At 41.6% G+C, this 22,214-nt stretch overlaps 1 protein-coding gene across 3 annotated transcripts in view; it reads left to right on the top strand.

The window, feature by feature from the left end:
- The first annotated feature begins 3,339 nt into the window (after nucleotides 1–3,339).
- The window catches only part of NFIB (nuclear factor I B), a 222,303-nt gene continuing 203,428 nt past the window's right edge, over nucleotides 3,340–22,214 (top strand). For all 3 annotated transcript variants that reach the window (XM_004436794.3, XM_004436793.3, XM_087444600.1), the window contains exons 1-2: nucleotides 3,340–4,021; nucleotides 10,074–10,605. In XM_004436794.3, coding sequence (XP_004436851.1) covers nucleotides 3,992–4,021; nucleotides 10,074–10,605 — 562 coding nt within the window. In that variant the 5' untranslated portion in view covers nucleotides 3,340–3,991. The remainder of the gene's footprint in view (nucleotides 4,022–10,073; nucleotides 10,606–22,214) is intronic.

The following is a 22,214-nucleotide window of genomic DNA, read 5'->3' as shown; positions in this document are numbered from 1 at the left end:
AAGCCCTTCCAGGATGTCTCTGTTGCTCATTCTTTCCTCCCTTTTGGTTTTCCCTACCTCACCATTATTCCTTTCTCATTTTCCTTTTTCTTGGAAACAAATCAAAACCCAAAACTACCAAGCATCCACCATGCTCATCAAACTATACCCACCCACAAGCACCCTACAAACACGGAGCACCTGAAAGAGATTTGAACCCCTAAGTGATGGGCCTGGGAGGCCCCAGCCGTCTTCACTTCTCTGGGGTCTTACCTGGGTCTGTCGCTGCTTCTAACCCCTGGTGCTGCTGCAGCTTTTGTGGGCTCTTCTGTGTCCCAGTTGTCCATTTTTCGTTTTTCTTGTTTAAGCTTGTGAGAAAACTTTTGGATGCAACCTAGTTTGGGTGGCAAAAGGGAATGGTTTCTGTTGGTAAGGGAAACTAACGAGGGAGGAGGGGTAGCGGTGTCTGCAGACACTTGCCCAGGGCTCAGCACTGGGCCTCTTTTGCCAGGGGACAGCGGCTGGTTCTGGGATCTCTGGCTGAAAGGAGTGCTCTCTAGGTGCCAGGATTTCACTGGGGGTGGTGTGGTGAGGAGGGAGGGAAGAAGGGAGGGAGGGAGGGAGAGAAAGAGAGAGATGGGCGCTCGATTTTTAAAGAGACCCCGAAATAATGGCTTCTGTAAGAGTCCAGGCATTCAAAGAGGTGTGTTCAAGGACATGAGTGCATTCGTGCCAAGGGGAATGTCTTTTATGGTAAATTAACTCTGGTTAAATTGAATATTTGTTCAAAGGGAAACTCCAGTAGTTAAAGCTGGTATTATCAGTAGCGCTTCCCCGCCCCCCTCCCCTCAGACTCTGGTCTGAGGGTGAGAAAAGCGATGCAGCGTAACGTGCAGTACGAAGTGATGCTTTGGGATTTTTTTTTTTTTTAATCTCAGATGAGATTGCCTAAAATTTTCTGAGAAAGAAATGAGTGTTTATCTGGATTAACCCCGCCTGTCACCTCATTTCTTTCATCTCTAAAGACTGTCAACTTTATCCTAGCTTTTCACAAAGAAGAAATGACCCACACAAAGGAAATTAACGTTGTCAGAACGCGACTAGAGGATTTGCCTCCGGGGGAGCAGGAAGGCTGCTCCAAGGGGTGTGTGCCCTAAAGGGTTAACGCGGGGAGTTCTCGAAATTTCCCCGACTTTACCTGTCTTCCCAGATCCACCGCCCCCCTCTCCCCGGGCTCCTCAACCCCCCAGCCCTCAGCGCCTTTCTTCTCTGGGCTCTTGGTTCACGGGGGCTGGTAGACTTGGCAAGCTCGCCTCATTAAGAGCGCTCTTTGAAAACGGACTGTGTTTGAGCATTTCCCTAATGAGGACAGGACGGGGTTAAAAAGTGACCATTTCATGGTTGACTTGAACCTGCCTACTTTTCTTGATGTGTCGTTGTGAAATGCTTGATGTGGATAACTCCCACTTGGTGAAGGAAAAAGTCACTGGTTCCTGCAGGTCCGGGGGGTGGGGTAGTGAGAGGGGGGACGGTGGGCAGAAGCGAGAGAGACCGAGAGAGCAGAAAGTTGGGGGAAGAAATCGTGAGGGAGGAAAAGAGGGAAAGAGGAGACGGGAAGCAGACGAGAGCCTCAAAGTACCCCAAGAGCACAGCTGGAAGCGGGGCGGCCCTGCCCTGGGGCTGGGGCAGTCGAGTCCCCTTCGCGGCCCCAGCGGCCCCGGCAGCCCCCAGCTAGGTAGACGCGGAGCGCCTGGCACTCACTTTTCCTCTCTCCATTGTCTGGACAGCCTTTGCTTCCACCTCTTCCCCACCCACCCCTTGCCGAAAACCGGAATTTGGGGGGCGGTGTGTGTGTGTGCGTGTGTGCGCGCGTCTAGAAAGGGTGCAAGGCAAACAGCCTCCCTCCAAATACCCGAAATCAAGTTCATTCACTCGGGGCCTGCGGCTCGGCCGGGGTGGGGGCGGGGCCCTCCGCGCGGGAGCGAGGCGGGCGCGGCCGCTTCTGCAGGGCGGTAGCGGCACACGCACCCCGCTCGCGCGCGCGCCCGCCCGCCCCGCAGCCCCGGGCGCGCCGCGGCCCCGCCCTGCTGCACCCCGGTGGGGGGGGGAGCCGCTTTCCGCCGGCGCCCCGGGCCCCGGGGGGTGGAGATTGGGAGCGAGCCAGCCGGGCTGCAGGAGGAGGAGAGCAGAGCGGGCCGCGGGAGGAGGAGGAGGGAGCAGGAGGCGGCGGCGGCCGCTCGGCTCGGTCCTCCCGCTCCGAACGAGGCCACGTGCACGGGGCACCCCCAGGGAGGGCGGCAAACCGCTGCGTGCCGCTTCGGCGGAGCTGCTCCGGGGCGCGGGCCCGCGCTGGGGAGACCCGGGAGGACTCGGCCCCCCCACCCGCGCCGGCGCGCCCCCACTACTTGAGCCCAAGTTCGCTCAGGCCCCCGCCTCCTCGGCCTCCCCCTCCTCCCCACAGCCGGCGGGCTTGGAGGACCGCGCCCGCCCCGGGTGCGAGAGTCGGCGCCCCTGCCTGGGCCCCGGGGCTGCCTGGGTGTGAGGGAATTTTCCATTCGTTCCTTTCTCGGGCCCAGACCGGCTCAGGGCTTCTCCCACTCGGATGTTCCCGCGGCTGAAAGAGTCCGCAGCGAGCACCGAAATACCTCTTCCAGGGCGGGTTTTCGGGGGTGTGTATGTGTGTGTGGTGGCGTGGGGAAGGTGCGGGACTTGCCCAAGGGCAGAAAGAAGATCTAGTTTGGGAAAAAAAAAAAGTCATGGTTCTCTTGCACCGATATGAGACCTTTAACAAATGAGGAGAGAGAGAGAGAGAGAGAGAAGCAAGAGGAGGAGGAGGAGGAAGGTGGGGGGCGGGGGGTGTGGAGAGGCTGGTGCAAAAGGAATGCGCGTTTGCAGGAGGAGGAGTAAAGCGATGATTGTGTAATTAAATAATAAAACAATCCTTAAGTCTGATTTGGAGAGAGCTCGAGCGGGGTCCAGAGGGTGGAACCGGTGAATTTTTCAACTTCCAAGTTTTGCAACGAAAGAAAGCGAGAGAGGGAGGGGAAAAAAGAGCCCAGAGCAGAAAAGAGAGGAGTTTGGAGCCAAGCGGGAGAGCGGGATTTATCGTTTGGGATTTTTCAGGAGCTCGTTGCGATCCCCCTGGGCTCTGGGCAGCGGCGGCAGCAGCAGCAGCCTCCTCGCTCGGCCGGGTCAGACGCGGGGCGAAGCGGGAGGGCGGGCGGCCCGGCGTGGAGGAGCCGGCGCGGGCGGCGGCGGCTGCAGCTGGGGACCGCGCGCCGCGAGCCTCTTCCGCCCGGGAGACCTGCGCTCGCGCCCCCTCCCTCACCCCGGCCTCTCCCTTCTCCCCCACCCCACCCCGCCCCCACCCCGGCCCTCTCCCGCGCGCGCCCCGCCACCCGCGCGCACTCGCTCACGCTCCCCCTCGCGCACACACATGGTCGGCTCGCGGCAAAGTTTCGCCTGCGATCGCCACTCGGGGATCCTGCCGCAGTGCTCGGGGCTGTAACCTTGAACTTTCCCAGCGCGGTGACACATTCTCGCTCTCCCTCCCGCCCTCTCTCCTGCGCCCCCCTCCCCGCCTTTTTTAAAAAAGCATTTCACCACCAACTACCACCCCAATCCAACCCACACCGAACCTTCGCGCACCCCCTAGCCCCCAACAACAACAACAACTGCAAAACAGAAAACAAATTCCCAAACCCAGGCGAAAAGCAGCCAACACCGGCGGCGGCGGCGGCGGCCTCGGCGAGCACGGCCAGCGCGCTCGGACTGCAAGAGGGTTAAAAGTGTAGATTGGATTTCACCCCGGGAAATCTAGCACGCCGAGTGAACTTGAATCTTTGGCTATTTAAGGAGGACTGGGTTTGTTGTGAAGTTGCGGTGATCCAGCGCAGAGCCCCGTCCTGATCGCATCGCGGGGCGCAGATGACTGTAAAATGAATAGATGAAATTCTTGCTTCTCGAAGATTTTCTTGGGCATCTCCGGGAAAGTGCGTTTTAAGGCGAAGTCATGATGTATTCTCCCATCTGTCTCACTCAGGTACATTCTCGATCGCTCTCTCCAGCTTTCTCTCTAGCCCGAAATGCCTTTGTTTTGTTTTGTTGCTCTGGTCTGCGGACAATTAACGGCTTTGGTTAACCTCCGCACACCCCCGTCGCTCGCGGAAGAAGTGGCCCGGAGTTGCGGCGGGATTGCCGGGCGGCATGGGAGCCGGCGCGCGGCCCCTCGCACACGGCCACCGCGTGCGCCCAGCCCCACGCCCTGGGCACGGAGAGCGGGCGCCCGCGCGCTGCCAGGGCGGCTGGGCCGGGCAAGGCCGCCCAGGGGTGGGCAGGGCCCGGGCCCACGAGCGCTGGCCCCCTCGCGGCCCCCCGAGTGCCTGCTGCGGCGTGGCGCCCCTGCCCAAGGTGCCCACCACCCCTCTCGGTCGCTCACGCGCTGAGGAAGACTCCGGCTTTAGAGGAGCTTTAGGGGGGACTGAGTCCTTATAAACAACCAGTGAACTTGGGCGAGGGGACTCTAGCACGAGTCCTTCTGGGCGCCTCTGGACTCCACTGCGGGCAGTGGGCGGGCGACGAAGCGAATTGGAGGTTGTGGTCCGGAGACCCATTCCTTTGCTTAATTTGGGGATCTGAAACTCTGGTCCACAGTGATCCGCACTTTGAGGTTTCCAGTGACCACACCACAAAGGCGGTCTTTACGTTGACACGAGTTAGTTGGTTGTGGGGAATGTTCAGGACTTTTAGAACATGTTCATTTTGTAGAGACCTGTTCATTTGAGGATATTTGGGCGTATAGCTCGTAAGGCAGAAAGTAGTGCTGGAAAAGTAAGGTCATTTTGTAAAATTTCACTTTGAAAATTGTCCTAAGACTTTAGGAACAATGTTATGAAATAAAATACTGGCTTTATGCTTTTTTAAGAACACAGTTTATATAATTTTAAACCAGACGGTTGAATGGATAAGTGGCGAGACCGAGCAGACTTACCTGGAGCAGTTTTCATCGCTGCCCCGCTAACTAACCAACTGACGAACTATCTTAGCCCAGAGTTGTTATTTGAAGCAGTATTTTCAACCTCTAAAGGTGTGGGACAGTTGTCTTCAGCTTTTAGGAGGATGTGTCGCCACTGGTAATTGATAACCATTTTCTTTGACATTGGCATAAAAACTAAACAGTTTAAGAAGTGTCGCCTAGTCTTAGCTGTGTTGCAATTTTTAAAAAATCCAATATCTCGATGATGCATTTTTATAATAGACAAATGATTAAGATTTCAATTGTATGACAATTAGAAGCCATTGTGATTCAAAAGGACTGAGGCATTCATAAATTGTGAATGAAGATGAAAACAATGATAAGGCTTATTCAGTGATTGGATACAGTCCTGTAGCTTTTTGGCTGACACATTTTTTATTGTTTATATTTTGTTTGGCATCTGAGTATGATTAACTTAGATATGGCTATTTTCAGCAAGTAAACGTGCACTTTAATTTAACAAAACTGGAAAAATGAGTTGTTGAGCTATTTGTATTTTAAAAGCTGTGAATAATGGCCAATAAATATGAAGATGAAACTGTTTCAGGTGTAACAAATTGCCTTTAGTTGTAAAAGTTACCTTTCATATTACCCATCAGCGGGATTTTTTTTCTCTTTCTGGTAAACCACATCCATTTGATATTAATTTTACGTTCTTGAAGCATAGTTCAAATAAAACAAATTGAGGTAAGCTTTTCACTTACAAAGTACTGCATCACTTATTCTTACCTGTAAAGGATTACTTTTCTATATTAATTTATATTTCCAGAATCAGCTTTTTGGAAATATTGCTCGTGATTACATTGCATTTTTAGTTTCTTCCAAATATGTATCGAAAAGTTGCTGGCTTTACCATAATTTGTGTAAGTTAAAAATAATATTGCAGCATCGTGACGTATGGAACGTTAGGAGCATATACAGCATAATCATTCAGCTATCACATTAGTATTCTAGGATACATGCTAACCAACACTAATTCATGGTGGCTAATATTCTCTACTATCTTAATAATGTAAATTGAGGTTGCCGTATTAAAACTGTTTTGGCGATTTAAGGCCTATACCAGAGAAGGAATTCTACCTTTAGACTTCTCACTTAACTAAAATCTGTTGACTTCATAGGTAATGTAAGGTGTTTCGAAAGTAAGGGCACCTTAATGGTGTTACTTTTATATCAGACCAGTAGTTTAGTTTTGTATTACAAGAGCCTAATAGCTGTAGCAAAACATTTTTTAGGATATGTAAATACAAACTAGAGAAACATTTTTAGTTGGTTGAAAACTTTACAGAGTGTCTCAGTTGTTGCAATATGTTATCTAGGTTTTAGAAAGAATTTTAATGCAAAAGGAGCTACAGTTAAAGTTGATATTTAGCAAAATGTTATGCGAAAGTATCAGTACTTCAATATAAATCGTATTTATACATCAGTGTAAATCAGATGTAAAAGGAAAATTAAGAACCATTATATATGATTTAATATTTGCTTTTTCCAAAAATAGTGTAAATCCTTAATAATATAACTTTCACTTGGTATGATTGCATTGAATTTTTTTTCTTGCATTGTCTTTCAAGTTCTTTAGGTATATTTTTTTAATGATTTATTGTCATATAGCAATGCTCCAGGAACACCTAGTATTTACTCTTCTACTTCTGTAGTGGTCTAATTTTCCATCCCGTTCATGGAAACCATTGTTTCTGTGAAGAAAAATATTTCTAGTGGCATTAGGACTGTTTACTTTTATATTTGAAATTTGTAAGCTGGTTATTTATTTTATCAATTTAGTTCAACTAAAGGAAGTTTTAAAAGAGAAAGAATTACTGAACATCAGTGTATTTTAATAAAAATTCTGAAAGAGCAAGATGGCATATTGCCTTAGTATGGAGCCATTAGATCTTAGATCACTTCTATGTTTTGCTTTTTAAAAAAAAATAATTTTCATAATTGTTTACAGTGTTATTATGATGATTTATTAATTAGGACATTTAAAAACCTGAATCACTTTTTTTGGATGAAGACAGTTACTATGCTCCATATTCATGTCACTCAAAATCATTAAAAATATATTGCAACTCAGCATTAAAAAACAATCACACTTGGGAGATGACATTTTAGGCATGTTAATACAGAAATGTATGTGACTTATAGCAAACCTCCGTTTATCGTCCTTTTTTTGAAGATATGTCTCCTTGTCAAGTAAGTGTTTCACTTGAAATGAATCCACATAATAATAAAGCCTTGAAAGATGTTTATAACGCAACTTTGTGAACTGAGAAAGTTTGCCACTTCTATTTATCAATAAGAAAAAAAGTATGTTTTAAAACATTACTTGGCAGCATTGGCAACAAACTAAAGGCGACCTTAAAAAACATTGTTTTGTGTGCATTTGCTAAGACATTCCAAATTCAACCCTCAAATTTGCATTTTGATTGTTAAAAATAATTTATTAAAATTTTTAGATTTGTAACATGATAGATGAAGCACAAATTTAATCAGAAGTATGTTTGATGTCTTTATAAGAAAATGAAATGTCACTGAACATAGTACTTAAAGGTATAAGTGCTTAAGAGTTACTGTGGTGCTTAATATCTGTTAAAATAAGATTGCATTTTAAAAAGGATGACGAAGGTAAAATGAGTGAGACAAAGCCCCCCTCTCCACCCCCCCGAAATGTACTCTTTACATTCTCAAGTTTTTAGTGATGAGTGTATATATGTATGTTTTTAATCATATCAATAAATCATAGTAAAAGCCAGATTATAGGAAGTGAGTTCCCAAAGCATGTTTAAGTCCACGTTTCCTTGAGCAGGGTTTCCTTTTGCATATATTTCTAAGGAGGATAAACAAAGTTTTTGTAGTTACAGCGAAAGCTGGAAGCATGGCATCAGAAAGTGTATGGAGATAGAGAGGTCTTATCATGGGCTGTGGTTGCTGTGAGCAGGGCTGCCTTCCCACACAAAGAACAGATTGTGGTTTAACTCTTTCCATGGCCTAGTTTAATGTGCTCGCATAGTAACCGAATTGTTCAAATCTCTGCTGGAAACTACTGATCGGTTTAATGATTTCCTCTATGGCATTTGGTTATGCCTCATGCTGTGATGTAATCATGTACATTCTATATTGTTATAAAATTTTGATGTATACTTACTCTACTGTAGGACCGTTTTATGGCAATATGTTAAAACACTTGATCACTGCATTATTGATTGGATGGGACGTACACCTCTTCCGTATCTGAACTGCAAACTGCTAACATGCCGCAGTCTTTTGCATCGAAACTTTGCATTTCATTTTAAAAATGGATTCATAACTATATGGGATTTTTTGGACACCTTCTTTGTTAGAGTGTCATTAGTTGCACTTTTATCATCTCTACCTAATGGAATTCATCAGTCTGCTGCTTAAAGATAATTTATTCCACACAATTCAGGGTGACTAGCATGAGACTGTAAATTCTAACTTGGGATATGATCAGAGAAAGTTATTTTGTGGTTGGGGTGACAGTATAGTCAGTGTGACCAGAAAAGTGGCCATGGTGGAAGTTCCCATTTGCTTCAGATCTTGGCTTACTGCATGCATGCAGGATGCATGCACAGGATGTTAAGCTCTTTCTCTGAACAGTAATAGGCCTGAGCTTATGAGACAGGTTTTACCTACGGCAGGAAGTAGTGAAACACTCACTGCTCTGGGAAGAAACTTGAAATATCTGTAGGTAAAGATTATCTGCCACTCCTCGTCCACGTCCCTCCCTTAGAAAAGGCTTGGGGATGAAACAGGCAGGAAAAATGCAGGAACCCAAGGTAAACCACTTAATTCAAAAGTCCGGATACTGTGCCATCTATACATGTGTAGCTTCACGAGCACATGTGTATGACGTGCACCCACAGTGCTGTCCGAGAATTCATATGCATAGCAAATGAATTATATTGATTCCACAAAAGCAGTAAGTGACCAACAGTGCACTCCTGGTGTCACCCTGCCACCGCTTGCAGAGACACAAAGAATGTAAAGTTGGTGCCAAGTTGCCATTTTTCATTGTTCACCTCAGATTGATTTTTAAGGGGTTTAGAATAATTGCCATACTCATGTGATCGGTTAACAAATTAACTGACTCTGTGGGGCTTCAGAGTCTATAGGAAAGCTACTGGAAGAACATTGGTGTAATTTTTGTTTTCAACTTTAGAAACTTTTATTTAAAAACACGAGAGTGTGTCTGTGAGAGAGTAGGAGAGTGCGAGTATGAGTGTGAGTGAGTGTGTGTTTGTGTGTGTGTGTGTTGCGGGCTAGTGTTGGTAGTAGAGGGAGAGAATGCACTGCTCAAAGTATGGAAACCTTCTGTTCAGGACACTGATACGACAAGCTGTGTCCTTTGCCCACTTTCCCTCACTGTATACCGGTTTCTCTAGTTACCACTCTTGGAATGGTGCTGTTTCAGTGTTGGAATGTTGGACGTTTGATAAGAAAATGGATCAAGTTTAATGGCGCATGCTCTTTGTGCCACCAGCAGCCTCTTGCTGAGAGCATGCTCCAAAAGCGGGAACTGTGTGGCATTACACTGAGCATCTATATGCTTTGTGTTTCTGTGCCACAGAGAAGAGAAATGAACTGTGGCATCGCTCCTGCCTTCTGAACAGCTCTGCTCCGATTAAAAAAAAAAAAACTCACTGTGTTCTTTGTAAAATGGTACTGCTTAGTGTTAGTTGGTCAATCAATATTTAAATATTAAATTAGGTGCCAAGCATCTTGGTTGCTTACGTTTTAAAGAATGTAGGATGCATGGTGGGAATGAGGGGGATGGGGCCAGAGTGGAAATACAAATATAAACCTTATTTTCTTTTTAGGAGGGAGAATCAACCTATGAGTTTTGGTGGAAAAGGGGCAGCTTGCCATACTTTGTTTTCTTCTTGTCCCGCTATTTTGATAATTTTAAATAAGAAAAGAATGTTATTTTTGTGCATAACTTTTTGTGCTGAATTTGGGAAAGAATTGTGGTCTTCTTTTTTTGAGCATTTAAAACTATATTAACCACGTATGTGTTCTTTTTCCCCCTCGTCTTCCATAGGATGAATTTCACCCATTCATCGAGGCACTACTTCCACATGTTCGTGCAATCGCCTACACTTGGTTCAACCTGCAGGCTCGGAAACGCAAGTACTTTAAAAAGCATGAGAAGCGAATGTCAAAGGATGAAGAGAGAGCAGTCAAAGATGAGCTTCTCAGCGAAAAGCCTGAAATCAAACAGAAGTGGGCATCCAGGCTCCTGGCCAAACTGCGCAAAGATATCCGCCAGGAGTACCGAGAGGACTTTGTGCTCACCGTGACTGGCAAGAAGCACCCGTGCTGTGTCTTATCCAATCCCGACCAGAAGGGTAAGATTAGGAGAATCGACTGCCTGCGACAGGCAGACAAAGTCTGGCGTCTGGATCTAGTCATGGTGATCCTGTTCAAAGGCATCCCCTTGGAAAGTACCGATGGAGAGCGGCTCATGAAATCCCCACATTGCACAAACCCAGCACTTTGTGTCCAGCCACATCATATCACAGTATCAGTTAAGGAGCTTGATTTGTTTTTGGCATACTACGTGCAGGAGCAAGGTAGGAGCAGATTGTTCTTTCTTCTAGCATGGCAAATCCTGCCCACAAACCCCATATACGGATGCATATATCTGGCTTGGGTAGATGGTCCTCGAGGCCCCTAGATCTCCTTCGCCCACTCTGGGTAGAGTGGCAGGCTCTCTCCCACTCACATGTCCACTGCCATGTGCAAGCCATGGAAATAGACATGGAGCTTTCATACCTGGATAGGCGTGGGTATTTCAAGAAAGACCACAAAGAGATGCGTTTCTAAATGTCTTTGAAATAATGTACTTTTTCAAAGACACAGAATAGTCTGGTAAATATAGTTGATTGCATTTCACTTTTTGTCCTAGGCGACATCCCTGGCATCTGGGCATCTTTTCCCAATTTGAAAATGTCACTTTATTTATGAATAGTCAAATCGCTCTTTAATAATCTTTGTATTAGCCTCTTTACTAACGAGGTGGATAAACTTTGTTCACAAATCTAGTGCTGTTGCACTGAAAATAGAATTAACATTTCCTGTTACAATATGCTTAAGATAGCCAATATCAGAAAGTATATCTTACATAGACCTAGATTTATTTGATTTAAATATTTCTATCAACACCTACTTTTGATGGTGTAATATTCGCTGTAGATTTAATGGAGTATAGTTCTTGTTTAAATAATTTATGTTATAATATTTTCTCAGAGTGACTTGGGAACACTTAATATTGTTAGTTTACTTGAATGTAAATTCATAAAACTTGTCGAGGAGAAAAGTCGAAGCTCTACTTACAGAACAAAAACAGAAAGTGGACTGGTTACACTGGTTTAAAATAAATCTCAAAAAGAATGCAGAAACCACATACCATACCTATTTAAAAAAAAAAACTTGATAGAGTGGTATAAATGTTACCTGAATAATTCAAAAATAGGTGATATTTTTGCTGAGTATTTTTTGAGTTCACAAAATATGTTTCTTTATTATTTTTGTTTTCTCAATATATTTTCCTTAAGTAAGTGAGAATTTCTTTTCTTCAAGTAAATGTGTCATGATATAGATGTCCTTGTATTTGCAACTGTCCCTAGTAAAACATCATTTTAAAAAACAGCGTACCAAAAGTGGACTGAAGTTTGATCAGCCACAGATGGTGGATCATTTCCTAACTTGGCCTGGTGGTAGGGAAAATGGCCTTCAGATAGCCAGGTGGCAGACAGTTATCTGATGTTCCTTATATATGTGGGATTTAATAAATGGGTATGAACTTTATTATCATACAAAAAAATAAAATATCAAAATTACACTTTTGACTCAGAAATCTAGGTGCTAACTTTTTGTCTTTATATTTCTTTGATATAGTTTTAGAGATATGCTTAAATATCATTTAAAAATTTTTAGTTTGATTTTAAATAATGGTGCTGGACATCATACATTTGGAAATATTACTTTAAAAAAATCAAATATTGCATTTATTATTTCCATGCATTTAAGAATTAAAATCCAAGTAATGATGGTTTGGGGAAAAATATATTTCACCCTATGTGTCCTAAAATAAAAACTCATTAACACATGACACTTAATTTGATTGACAGCTGTCTGGGAGATGACATTTTAAGGTGGGCTGTATACATGTGTTGGATTGACTGTAAATGTGTTGTAACTATGTTGTGAAAGTCAAGGCTGGAAGTAAACTTTTAGAAAGTGGGTCATGTAACTTTTTAGTGCAGGGAGCGAAGATTTGCAATCACTTCACTGCTGCTCACATTTTAACTTGCTTGAAGGCCAGTCCTTGAGGTGTGCACGCATGTACATTCACTCCTGGGGCAGGCAGCCAACTCTTGGTTGATGAACTGACAATAAAGAACATATCCTTTGGATTTGTGAAGATAGATTGAAGAAAGAAAAATGCATAAATGCCTTCTGCATTGCACCATCGGTCATGATAATCGTAAAGTTTTAAGCAGCTCTTTGGAGAGGATGTTTTCAGATCAAACATTGATTCTGTTGTTGTTTTGAGTCTCTGTCCTAAAAACTGTTCATTATTTTACCCTGTGCATCTAATTTGTATCCTCTGCTACCTGCCAGCGCATCATCTCTTCTTAACATCTGTTGGCTCTTTGAAAAAGTCACATCAGGATGCTTTTATGTTTTCCCTTTTTCGAAATTTGTATCTTTTTTTCTTTTTTGGTCAAATGTAGGTTAATTATGTCATTTTTGCAGTGCAATTGATTAAAGAAGGCATTTTAAAAGATAAGTCTGTAGTCAGTCAGAGGGCTGTATATCTCCCATCATGACTTTTTATTTCTCCTCTAAGTACACGAAAATCCACTTGTCTGTTTTATAAATCAGGTAAAAAAGTATAGAGAAAAACATGAAAGAAAAATCAAAAAAGAAAAATGTAATGTTTGCCACAGAATGAGCAACAAAATTACCTTTTCCTCCTTTTTTCTCTCTCTCCCCACTTCTAAACGACTGGGAGGAAAACATGAGAAAGAACAGAGAGAATGCCAAAATGGTTGCCACTGGCACCAGGATTGGCACCAGACCCTCTTTGTTTAGCTCAGGATGCCTGTGATTTGTTAGTTGGCATCCGCATTGCAGTGTGGAGTGATGTTACAATATATTGACAATTTCCAGATCTAGAGATGTCAATAGTCCTCTTGGTTATTTATACAGGATCACAAACTGCAACTCTTCTGGAGGATGAAATAAAGACCAACATATAATAAAGTTCCATTGTTGACCAACTTCCTTCGCTTTTCTTTTTCCCTCTTTCTCTTTTGGTTCAACCCACACTTCTTTTTTTTTTTTTTTCCTTCATACCCAGCAGCCTCATCTTTTTTGAAATGTGGAAAGAGTTACTAGAGCTTTGACACAAGCTGTAGTGCTACATCTGCATCTGATATGGTTTGGGGAAAAATTTATGCATTTTGAAATCATTTTTGATATACAGTTCGTTAGACTTTTGCATCACGTGGCCGCAAGGCAGTATTTTCTGTAAAGCTACATCTCTTTGTTATTCAGCTTCCTCTATGCATATAGCCCCGTTGACCGCAATTTAGTCCATTTTTCTATTTCTCTACCTTAGTAAGGGGTCATGTTCAATATAGTCGTTTATAAAATTATATAACCCCCCCCCCCACTTTACCTAAAGTATACACATCATTTGGGAGCAACTGCGTTTAAATCCATAAAATCATTTGACGTTATTGATTCAGAGGGCTGCGCTTCGGCTGTTTCGTTGCTACAAGAACCGCCATTTTGTTTGTGAAGTGCCAGGCGAGGGGGAAAAAAAAGGCAGACACTGTGCTTGATGCCAATAATGGTTGCCAGTGGCACCGAGGTTGGCATCAGACCCTCTTTGTCTGGTTGCTGAATGCCTTTGATTCGTTGGTTGGCATCCGCATTGCAGTGGGCACACTGGAAAGTTTTTGACAATCCCTGAATGAAAGCTGTTTGCTTGTTTGCGGCAGCAAACCTTAGCTAATATAAAACCCTTCCTTTTTTTTTTTAGGTTTTTCTTTTCTTTTTGAAAGACTGTGACAGATTAAAGGAAAAAATAGCTCTAAAGTGGCCTCCACTTTCCCAAAGATATTAAAGATGTCCAATGATTCTTGGGCAGGTGGTACCTATTCCCCATATTGTCTTTGTTATTGCGTTCATGAAAGCAAAACAAAACAAAACAAAAACCAGGCAAGCTTTGCACAGCACACCTTCCTGGGATGTAAATGTACCCTAGGATGCGGGTGTGCTCTGGGAGGGATGTGGAGGACCAGCCGATTATAGTGATGTACTGTAATGCGTTCATTCTGACCATTGCTTTCACTTACATCACTGCTTTTTTCTGATGCAGTTTTTAGATCCCTGTGTTTCCACACTTCCCGATTTCATAGTAACATGTTGAGAGGAGCTTACTTTTCTTTCTTGTTAGTAATGTGTAACAGTGTCAATGCTAAAAAAGTGAGAAACCCTTCAAGAGGAAACCTCTGTGTTAAGGTCTGATAGAAATCAGTCATTCCTGAATTTCTCAGTGCTGCATCAAATCGTTGCCAAACTCTCAGTGCACAGTTCTGTACACTGGCAAAACCAAGCAAAAGGTGAAAATAATTTTGGTTGAAGTTTCCTAAATAGTTAGCATTAATATTGCTTTCTGGTTAACCACCGTTATCTCGTTAATTAATAAGAAGGATTAGCAGTTCTACGCAAAGGGCTGCACAGAAGGAAGTCTGGCCTATGGGAGGCCTTGAGTTGCCAGGCTGTGTCCTGTCTGAGGGGGGAAAAAGGCGAGGTGGGGTGGGCTAGGAGGACTGAGCTTTCTCTGAGGCAGGGAAGGGCTTTGAAGAGAGAGGGAGGTCACAACACACTAAGAAGTTTAAAGACCTCAAGAGATAGTAACTGTTGTCGTGAATTTTAACAGATTAGAGTTTAAACTAAGTCAGCCTAACTGATTTTTGGACTGTACTTTGCACTTTTATTAAACATGTTTGGGAGTGCTAAAGAGAGGCCTGGAACCTCACGGCTCTCATGAAAGAGGAATTTCCTTTAGCCTATGGAACCTTTAAAATTGTGATCCATTGTTGGATGGCCACTTTGGTTGTTTTATTGTTAAATGTTAGGATACTTAAAGCACATTTTTAAGTTGTGAAACATGTGACTTGTTTATGGGGGAAGTCGTAATCATTATTATTGTTTTTGAAATAGAATCCTTCCTGGTTGTCACATATCATTAGTGAGGAAGCAAATGCTAAGAATTATTTTCCTCCTTCAGTTACCGACTTTTAGAAGCCTTTTGGGTAACAATTATTTCTTTATGAAAAGCTTAAGTAGATAATTGTTTGCAAGTTGACAGCGTATTTTAACATTTTAATAAATTTCACTTCATTTGCAGAGATTTCCCATTATGGGGAAAACTAAGCTTTCATAATTTGTTGAAATGAAGCTGCTCTCTAGGATGATTTGGTATGCTGGCGTTGTGAAATGCTCAGAGAGCATAAAGTTGCATGCATGTTTGATTTAGGGGAACACTGTTCAGTTTTCCCATCCAGCATCCTGTCCTGGACTGAACTCATGAACTCTGGTGCACATTTGTTTGCATTCTGGCTCGCACACAATTTACCAGATAAAGAAGGGCTCTTACTGGCATGTCTTGCTCCTAGGCTTAATGAGACCTTTGTGGGAACATATATTGTGAGATAAGATACTTCGCAATTTTCTCACTGATAAGAGGAAAACACAGTCTAAGGGGCCAGAAGTTCACTGCCTATGCCATGATGTCCCTGCCACAAGATAGCCTTGCCAGACAATTCAAGAGTTAAACTCTGAGGCCCCAGTTGCCAGCTGGGGAAGCTTGGCATCTGTGTTCTGATATGGCAAACTAAGCTCTTGCATTGCTGTTAATATGATCTCACTTTTCAAAGGGAAAGTAGAGAGAGAGAGAGAGGCTCATTTGCTACATCAATTATGATTTTCAAATATTTTAAAAAATATATAGTGACCCACTTTCTGGAGGCAGCAAAGGATGGTCAAATATCCTACTGACAGCATTACGTATTTCTCCCCACCTTATACCCTTCCCCCATATACACAGCACTACACATTTTGTAATAAAAAATGCTTACCTAGATTATGTGTTTGGATTTGCAAATTTAGTGCACTGTGCATCCTGTATGGTCAAATAACTCTGTATGTAAAAGAACCAAAATAATGTTCATTGTTCAGGAATAATGGTGATTTGGGGGAAGTGTGCGTTGCAGTGACAGGAGGAGATGGTTGGGTCTCCCGGAGGGTGGCTCCCTGACAGATGCAGTGTGGGCCTGGAGACTTCGAGAGGGGCAGGAACCTTTAGGGAGCCACCTCTCGTCACTGCTTTAGTCCTTTAAAGTTTCTGTTTTCTAAAGTGGTACGTAGGATATCTATCCAAACATAGATGGAATATCGATTTGGTAGGATTTTTAATTTACTTACTTGTTTTTCCATAAATTTGGAATTTAGGAGGTAACTGCCAAAAGGAAATTAAAGTTTTAATCCTCCGTTAACTTTTTCCTTATAAATTTGGCGCTAGGATTTGAAACAACACTCCAAGACATCTGACTTAGTCAAGTTTTTCTCATAAACGTTCATTATGCCCGATTGAACTGAAAACCTAGACCTTGTGCTTAAAAAAACTCTTTTATGACATTCTTACTCTTGCCGTTTCTGCCGACCAGTTGGAATTTCAGCACCTGAGGAGGGAGGGACCCAATGGGAGCCTGAGTCAGAATTCTCTGGAATTCTTAAAAGTCGAAATAAGTAAGTTTTCATTTCCATCATCCCGGTGGCTTACATGATAACTCTCTTTATAGTCAAAGGAATAATTATTGCTTTGTTTGAAGCTTAAGGTTTGCAGAGAGTGGAAACAGCATATGAAACACTCATTAAAATAGAGAATTATTAAATATCTGAAAATTATAGGCAAAGGCAATGGTGATCCCTTGCTCTGACACTAGCTTTTGGGTGGAAGTTCCTCTTCAGTTTGTGAAAGAACAGCATTTTCTAGTTTGAAGCTGAAGAAAGTAGACTCACGACACTTAAGGAGTTTTTCAGTGTGTCTGTGCTATGGCAGAGTGAATGATTAGCCAACACAGTGTTCAAAGCAAAGTTTTCCAACTTTTTTTCCTCCATCCTTGTGGAGGAGGAATAATTTTAGAAATCTCAAGGACTAGTGGTTATGCGATCGGAAACTGGAGTTATTACAGCAGCATGCCTCAGCGCCAAGCATAGCAAGAGGGGAGCTTCCTCTTAATCATGCTCACTTTTCTGTGGCAACGTGGTATGTCGTCTCTTTTTAAAGTACGTTCTTGGGTCCTTGAACTCTAATTATGTGATGTGGTTAATTTAACTGAATTCAGTTGTTAGGATTTGGCATAGAGAATAAATCATCAAACTGCAGAGAACTTGTGAAAACTAAGTGCATGTAGTGAGGAGTAAGTCTTCGGGATTAGCTTGTATTAGACTGAACGTTACAGGATGTGAGGCTTGAATGGTTGGGCTTTTTGGTCGTTATATTATTCAGAAAATTAGAAGAAATGGCTACCAATTAACCAATGAGGTGGAAAGACCTTGAGGCTGAATTGAAGGCCACACATACAAAAAAAAAAAAAATCTTCAAAATTTACATCAAGCAATGTTCTAAAATGAGAATGCAAACTATTCTTGTGCATAAATATATTGTTTATAATAAAACACTTAGATACACATATTCTCTCTGTTTATGATGACAGTTTAAACAGGACAGCACTGAGGAATCACAGACAAATTAAAGAACTCTGAATAAGGACTATATAATTGAAAATATGGGGTGATGGATGAAGTGATTTTACTAGCTGAGTGTTGCCTGGAGGTTGTATATTTTCAGAATCTTATTTTAAGGCAGTTCAGAGCATGTAGTAAGTTATGGATGAAGCACCAATCAGTTGAAAATGGGATTTGTTTAAACAAGTGCAAAAAAGAAAAGCATTGCATTTGAGAAAAAATTCTTTAATCTAAATATATGCAGTTTTAAAATTCTAGTTAGCTTCAACTCCATTTCTCAAAATAGAAAATTTAATAAATAGTATTCAATTGAATTTTAAAATACATATATCTATCACAAAACTACACAAAAGCATTTGACAAGCATCGGTTAATATTGTGACACTAATATATATTCTGATGCTGAATGAAGCTGAAGATATTTTTTTAAACTTGATTTTTCAAAACTCACATTGAAAAAAATACATGGAGATATGCATTGCTGTTAACAGGGAATAGTAGAGCTTAGGACAACTAATCATGAGCACAGATGTTGAGAAAGTTATTTGAAATAGGGTGCATTCTGTAATTCATGTGAGTAGGGGATTACGTTTATGCCTATATTAATAGCAGGGGTATGTCAATATGAAGCCTATACTCCTCTATTAGGGAATTCTAAAGTGTGAAAAATGTTCCTGCTTAGGACAACTTGTATTTTATTATTCTGACATCTGCAGTTTCTGGATGGATTACCTTAAATTTGCTATGCTATGTTAAAAGCCTTGTTTTATGAGGTCGGTCTCAGCTTCTGGCCTTGGTGTCAGGAACCCTGCTACGTGATGCAACTTGCCTTGTTAGGTTTAATTGACCAAAGCTGATGTGTTAAAACAATTCATTTGTGCTGTAACTTATGCCCTGGCTAAGTTGCTACCTGAATCCTTTGACCTTGACTTGTCTGGGTCATGAAATGGCTGCAAGCTGTTTGACCTTTCTATTGTGTAGTAATGTCACTGTTTCCTCTTATTCTTTTATGGTAATAGCTGACAAAAAGCCCCAGCCCCGACTTTACACCCCAGTGGATTCAAGGCGTCCCTCTGCAGTAGCTACGTCTTCTATTTGACATGTTCTGGCTGTAGAAGTGACTTTCTTTTGTTTGCTGACAGTGATGGGGACAAATTTGCAGCCCTCCTGGCTACTGGACGTGGGGGATAGTATTCTGGCATCTGGAAGGGTTTGGATTTCTCCTGCCTAGATTTTCAGTTTCCGTGTTTTATGATGATGCATATCACAATTTCCTTTTCCCTGCTCTTCTGAGGTCTACTTTTCAGCTTTTTATATTTATGGTTTCCTTAATAATTACTTTTCAACATTTTCAGCTGTTACAATAAAAATATTTTATTTTCATTATGTAGGGTAAAAGTGGTAACTTTAGTTATGCTTTTGGTTACCAATGTGTAAGTCCTAAAACGACTGACTTTTAAACTTCACCCTATAAATCTTTGTCCAGTATTGGAAAAAGCTGTATACTAAACATGTAGGATAAAAACAAAATTTTTAAATAATGAGAGTAATGTTGTAACTTTATGTATTCCATTTTACAACTATAGTTTTAGGTGAAACTTATTCTTTGTGACTTAAATAGCTAAATTTCATGACATAGTAGTGAACCATTAGTAAATTCGAAGTTTGTGTTTCTGTGAGAACTTTTGCCAGCATGTGAAATTAAATATTTATTTTAATGAATCTAAAAATTTTTTCCATTCTTTATGAAGACCTAATATGCAAAAATAGAAAATTTTGCCTCTGTTCTTGTCTTCTGAGGCAGTGAAATAATTTTATTTTTAAAATATTGGAAATGCCTTCTAAAATGTTAAAAGACAGCTATTTTCATCCTACCAAATTTTTCTTTGCCAAATATGACATTGTAGTTCATGATTTTCCTTATATTTGCCAGATTAAATATTTAAAATCCAAGCTGTTACATCTTATTTTTAAATTATTAGAGGAAAAAAGGAAGTTTAAGTTAGAATGTGCATTTCCTGACTGGTATGTCGCATACTGTTTATACATGCGTGTGGATACACTGACAGATGAGAGACAATGTGCTACAGGCATTAGAACCTTGGAAAAAAGCACTAGATTTTTTATTCTGATTTTAAAAATATCTGAAATGGCAGGTGAGAGGGTTTTTCTTTTTCTTTTTTTCTTGTTGTTTTAAACTATTTTTTTCCCCAGGAATGTTCACAAGATCAAGAAATTTAAAAGCTTTTCAGCATTAATTATGTTGATAATCGAGCATCGTAGGGGTCTGAGGAAGAAGGATGAATGAAATGCTTCTGCGTCTTCGCTGAACCTGATTTTAGTCGGTAGCCTCAGTTTCTCTCTCCTCTTCAATAAAAACCAATGTAGACTAGAAAACATCCCTCTTGCCTTTCTGCTCGCTCACTGATGTCCTCAGTGGTAGAGCCAACATGGAGTTGGGTTTGGATGTGGTGGGTGGGCTAATGGGGCATATGCAGTGGGACTGTGGAACAAGTACAGCAACCAGCCCCTGAGGATTTAAAAAAAAAGTCTACAACTTCTTCCAGATGTCTGCCTCAGTTACTCCATTGAAAGAGCTTAAAACGTATCTCAGCTATTGCGTTAAAGACGTTAAGTTTCTGGACCATGGGTGATTGGTGGATGCTGGGGTGTGTGTGTATGTTGCAGAGAAGTGAATTTAGAGAAAAAAAAAAGAGAGAGGTAGATCTTGAAGGAGTAAATAACATGCAATTTGAAATATTCTGCCTTCCTTTGAATTTTGGATTGTTTTTGGGAATTGAGTAGATCTCCCTTCCTCCTGCCTTTTTCGTTTTTGTAGAGCGTAGAAAGTAAGCGCATGAATCTGACATTTTGCATTCTAGTCTTGGTTCTGCCCTTTATCAGCTTTGTGACCTTGGCCAAGTCATTTAAGCTCCGTGTGCTTTGGTTTTCTGTTTTGTAAAAATAGGGATTAAAACGCCCACTTCACAGGGCTATTTTAGGGTTACATGAAATAATTCATGTAAGTAAAACTGATAAAGTTAATAGTATCCATTATTACTCTATGTGAAGAAACGCAGCATAGTGTAAACTTTTAGGGAAACTACCCAACAGTGAAGAAAAGAAGTGATTGGGTGTTGAAACAAGAGGTCATCAATTAGTTTTTAATGTATCTCAGGTGATAAGACATTCCAAAGAGAAAATGAAAGTCCTGATTGCAGTGATGTGTATAGATATTTGTTAGTAAAACCTCTGAATGCAGGCACATGAAGTTAACTAATTGTATATAGTGTTAAAATCTATTTGAATTAGAATTACTGTATAGTTTTAGCAATCCTTTATATCAAATTTACCAGAGAATTAATTTCTTGATCAATCTAGGAGTATTTGAGAGGAGGGAGTGAAATAATTTTATTAGTGGCCCTCTGAGTAAATAACTCAACTTTGGTGTCGAGCAAAGGGTGTCCTAGCAAGTACTTGTAATTCATTGCGCTCCAGTAAAAGCATAAGATTTTTATTTACAAAAAAATAAATTGCCAACATTTGGGAGGACTACACTTATGTTTTAGATTTGGTTGGACAGAAGTGATGATGATGTGGCTAGACTGGATTATTTTTGAAGAAGGGCAAACTGCTGGTTTTTAGACTTGAAGTGTGAAGGTGTCTTATTTAAAAATGACCCCTAGTTGGGTCAAAACTCAAAATGTTTAATTAGTTACATGAATTGTTTTGACTTTATTGCCGTTGAACTCTTCTCCTTGAAGTCAGTCTTTCCCCTTCATCCTTTTTATGATGTTAAGAAAGTTAATTAAATGATCTCTAGAGGGAAAAAAGTTAATATTTCTGAAAGTGATTTCAGTTTTACTAAGAACACTAGGATTTCAGTTTTACTAGGAAGCGAAATGGGAAGTGGTTAAAACATTTACTTCTTCCCAAACTGGATTTGGGCTTAGTGTTTGACTTCAGTGGATCTGACTGGTTGGATCCGTGTGGTCATGATGCCACTTTTGTGGCCAGATCCTTGGGGATGTAGTCGTGGTGCTTGTCCATAGCCACTGGGCCACTCCCCTTACTCACTTTGCACAGCAAGTTTGGCAAGTGGACAGATTAGCCCATATCCAAAAGCTCTACTAGGGAAATACCTTAAATCACGTGTCACATTGATGCAGTACAAAAAAAATCATATTCTTATATGAAGCATTTTGTAACAATACCTAGGGGTTCTAGCCAGGAGTTAATAGGAAAAGTTATCTCACTGTTCGTTCATCAGTTAAAGGGTAACTAGGGTGTGCATAAAGCAGAATCAGAACATTGATTAGCTTGTTTAGATTCTGGCACATAATTTTTAATA

Source organism: Ceratotherium simum, chromosome 20, assembly GCF_057802395.1.
Source record: "Ceratotherium simum simum isolate JZ-2026a chromosome 20, ASM5780239v1, whole genome shotgun sequence".
NCBI classification, from domain to species: domain Eukaryota; kingdom Metazoa; phylum Chordata; class Mammalia; order Perissodactyla; family Rhinocerotidae; genus Ceratotherium; species Ceratotherium simum.
This window is presented reverse-complemented; position numbering and strand designations above follow the sequence as displayed.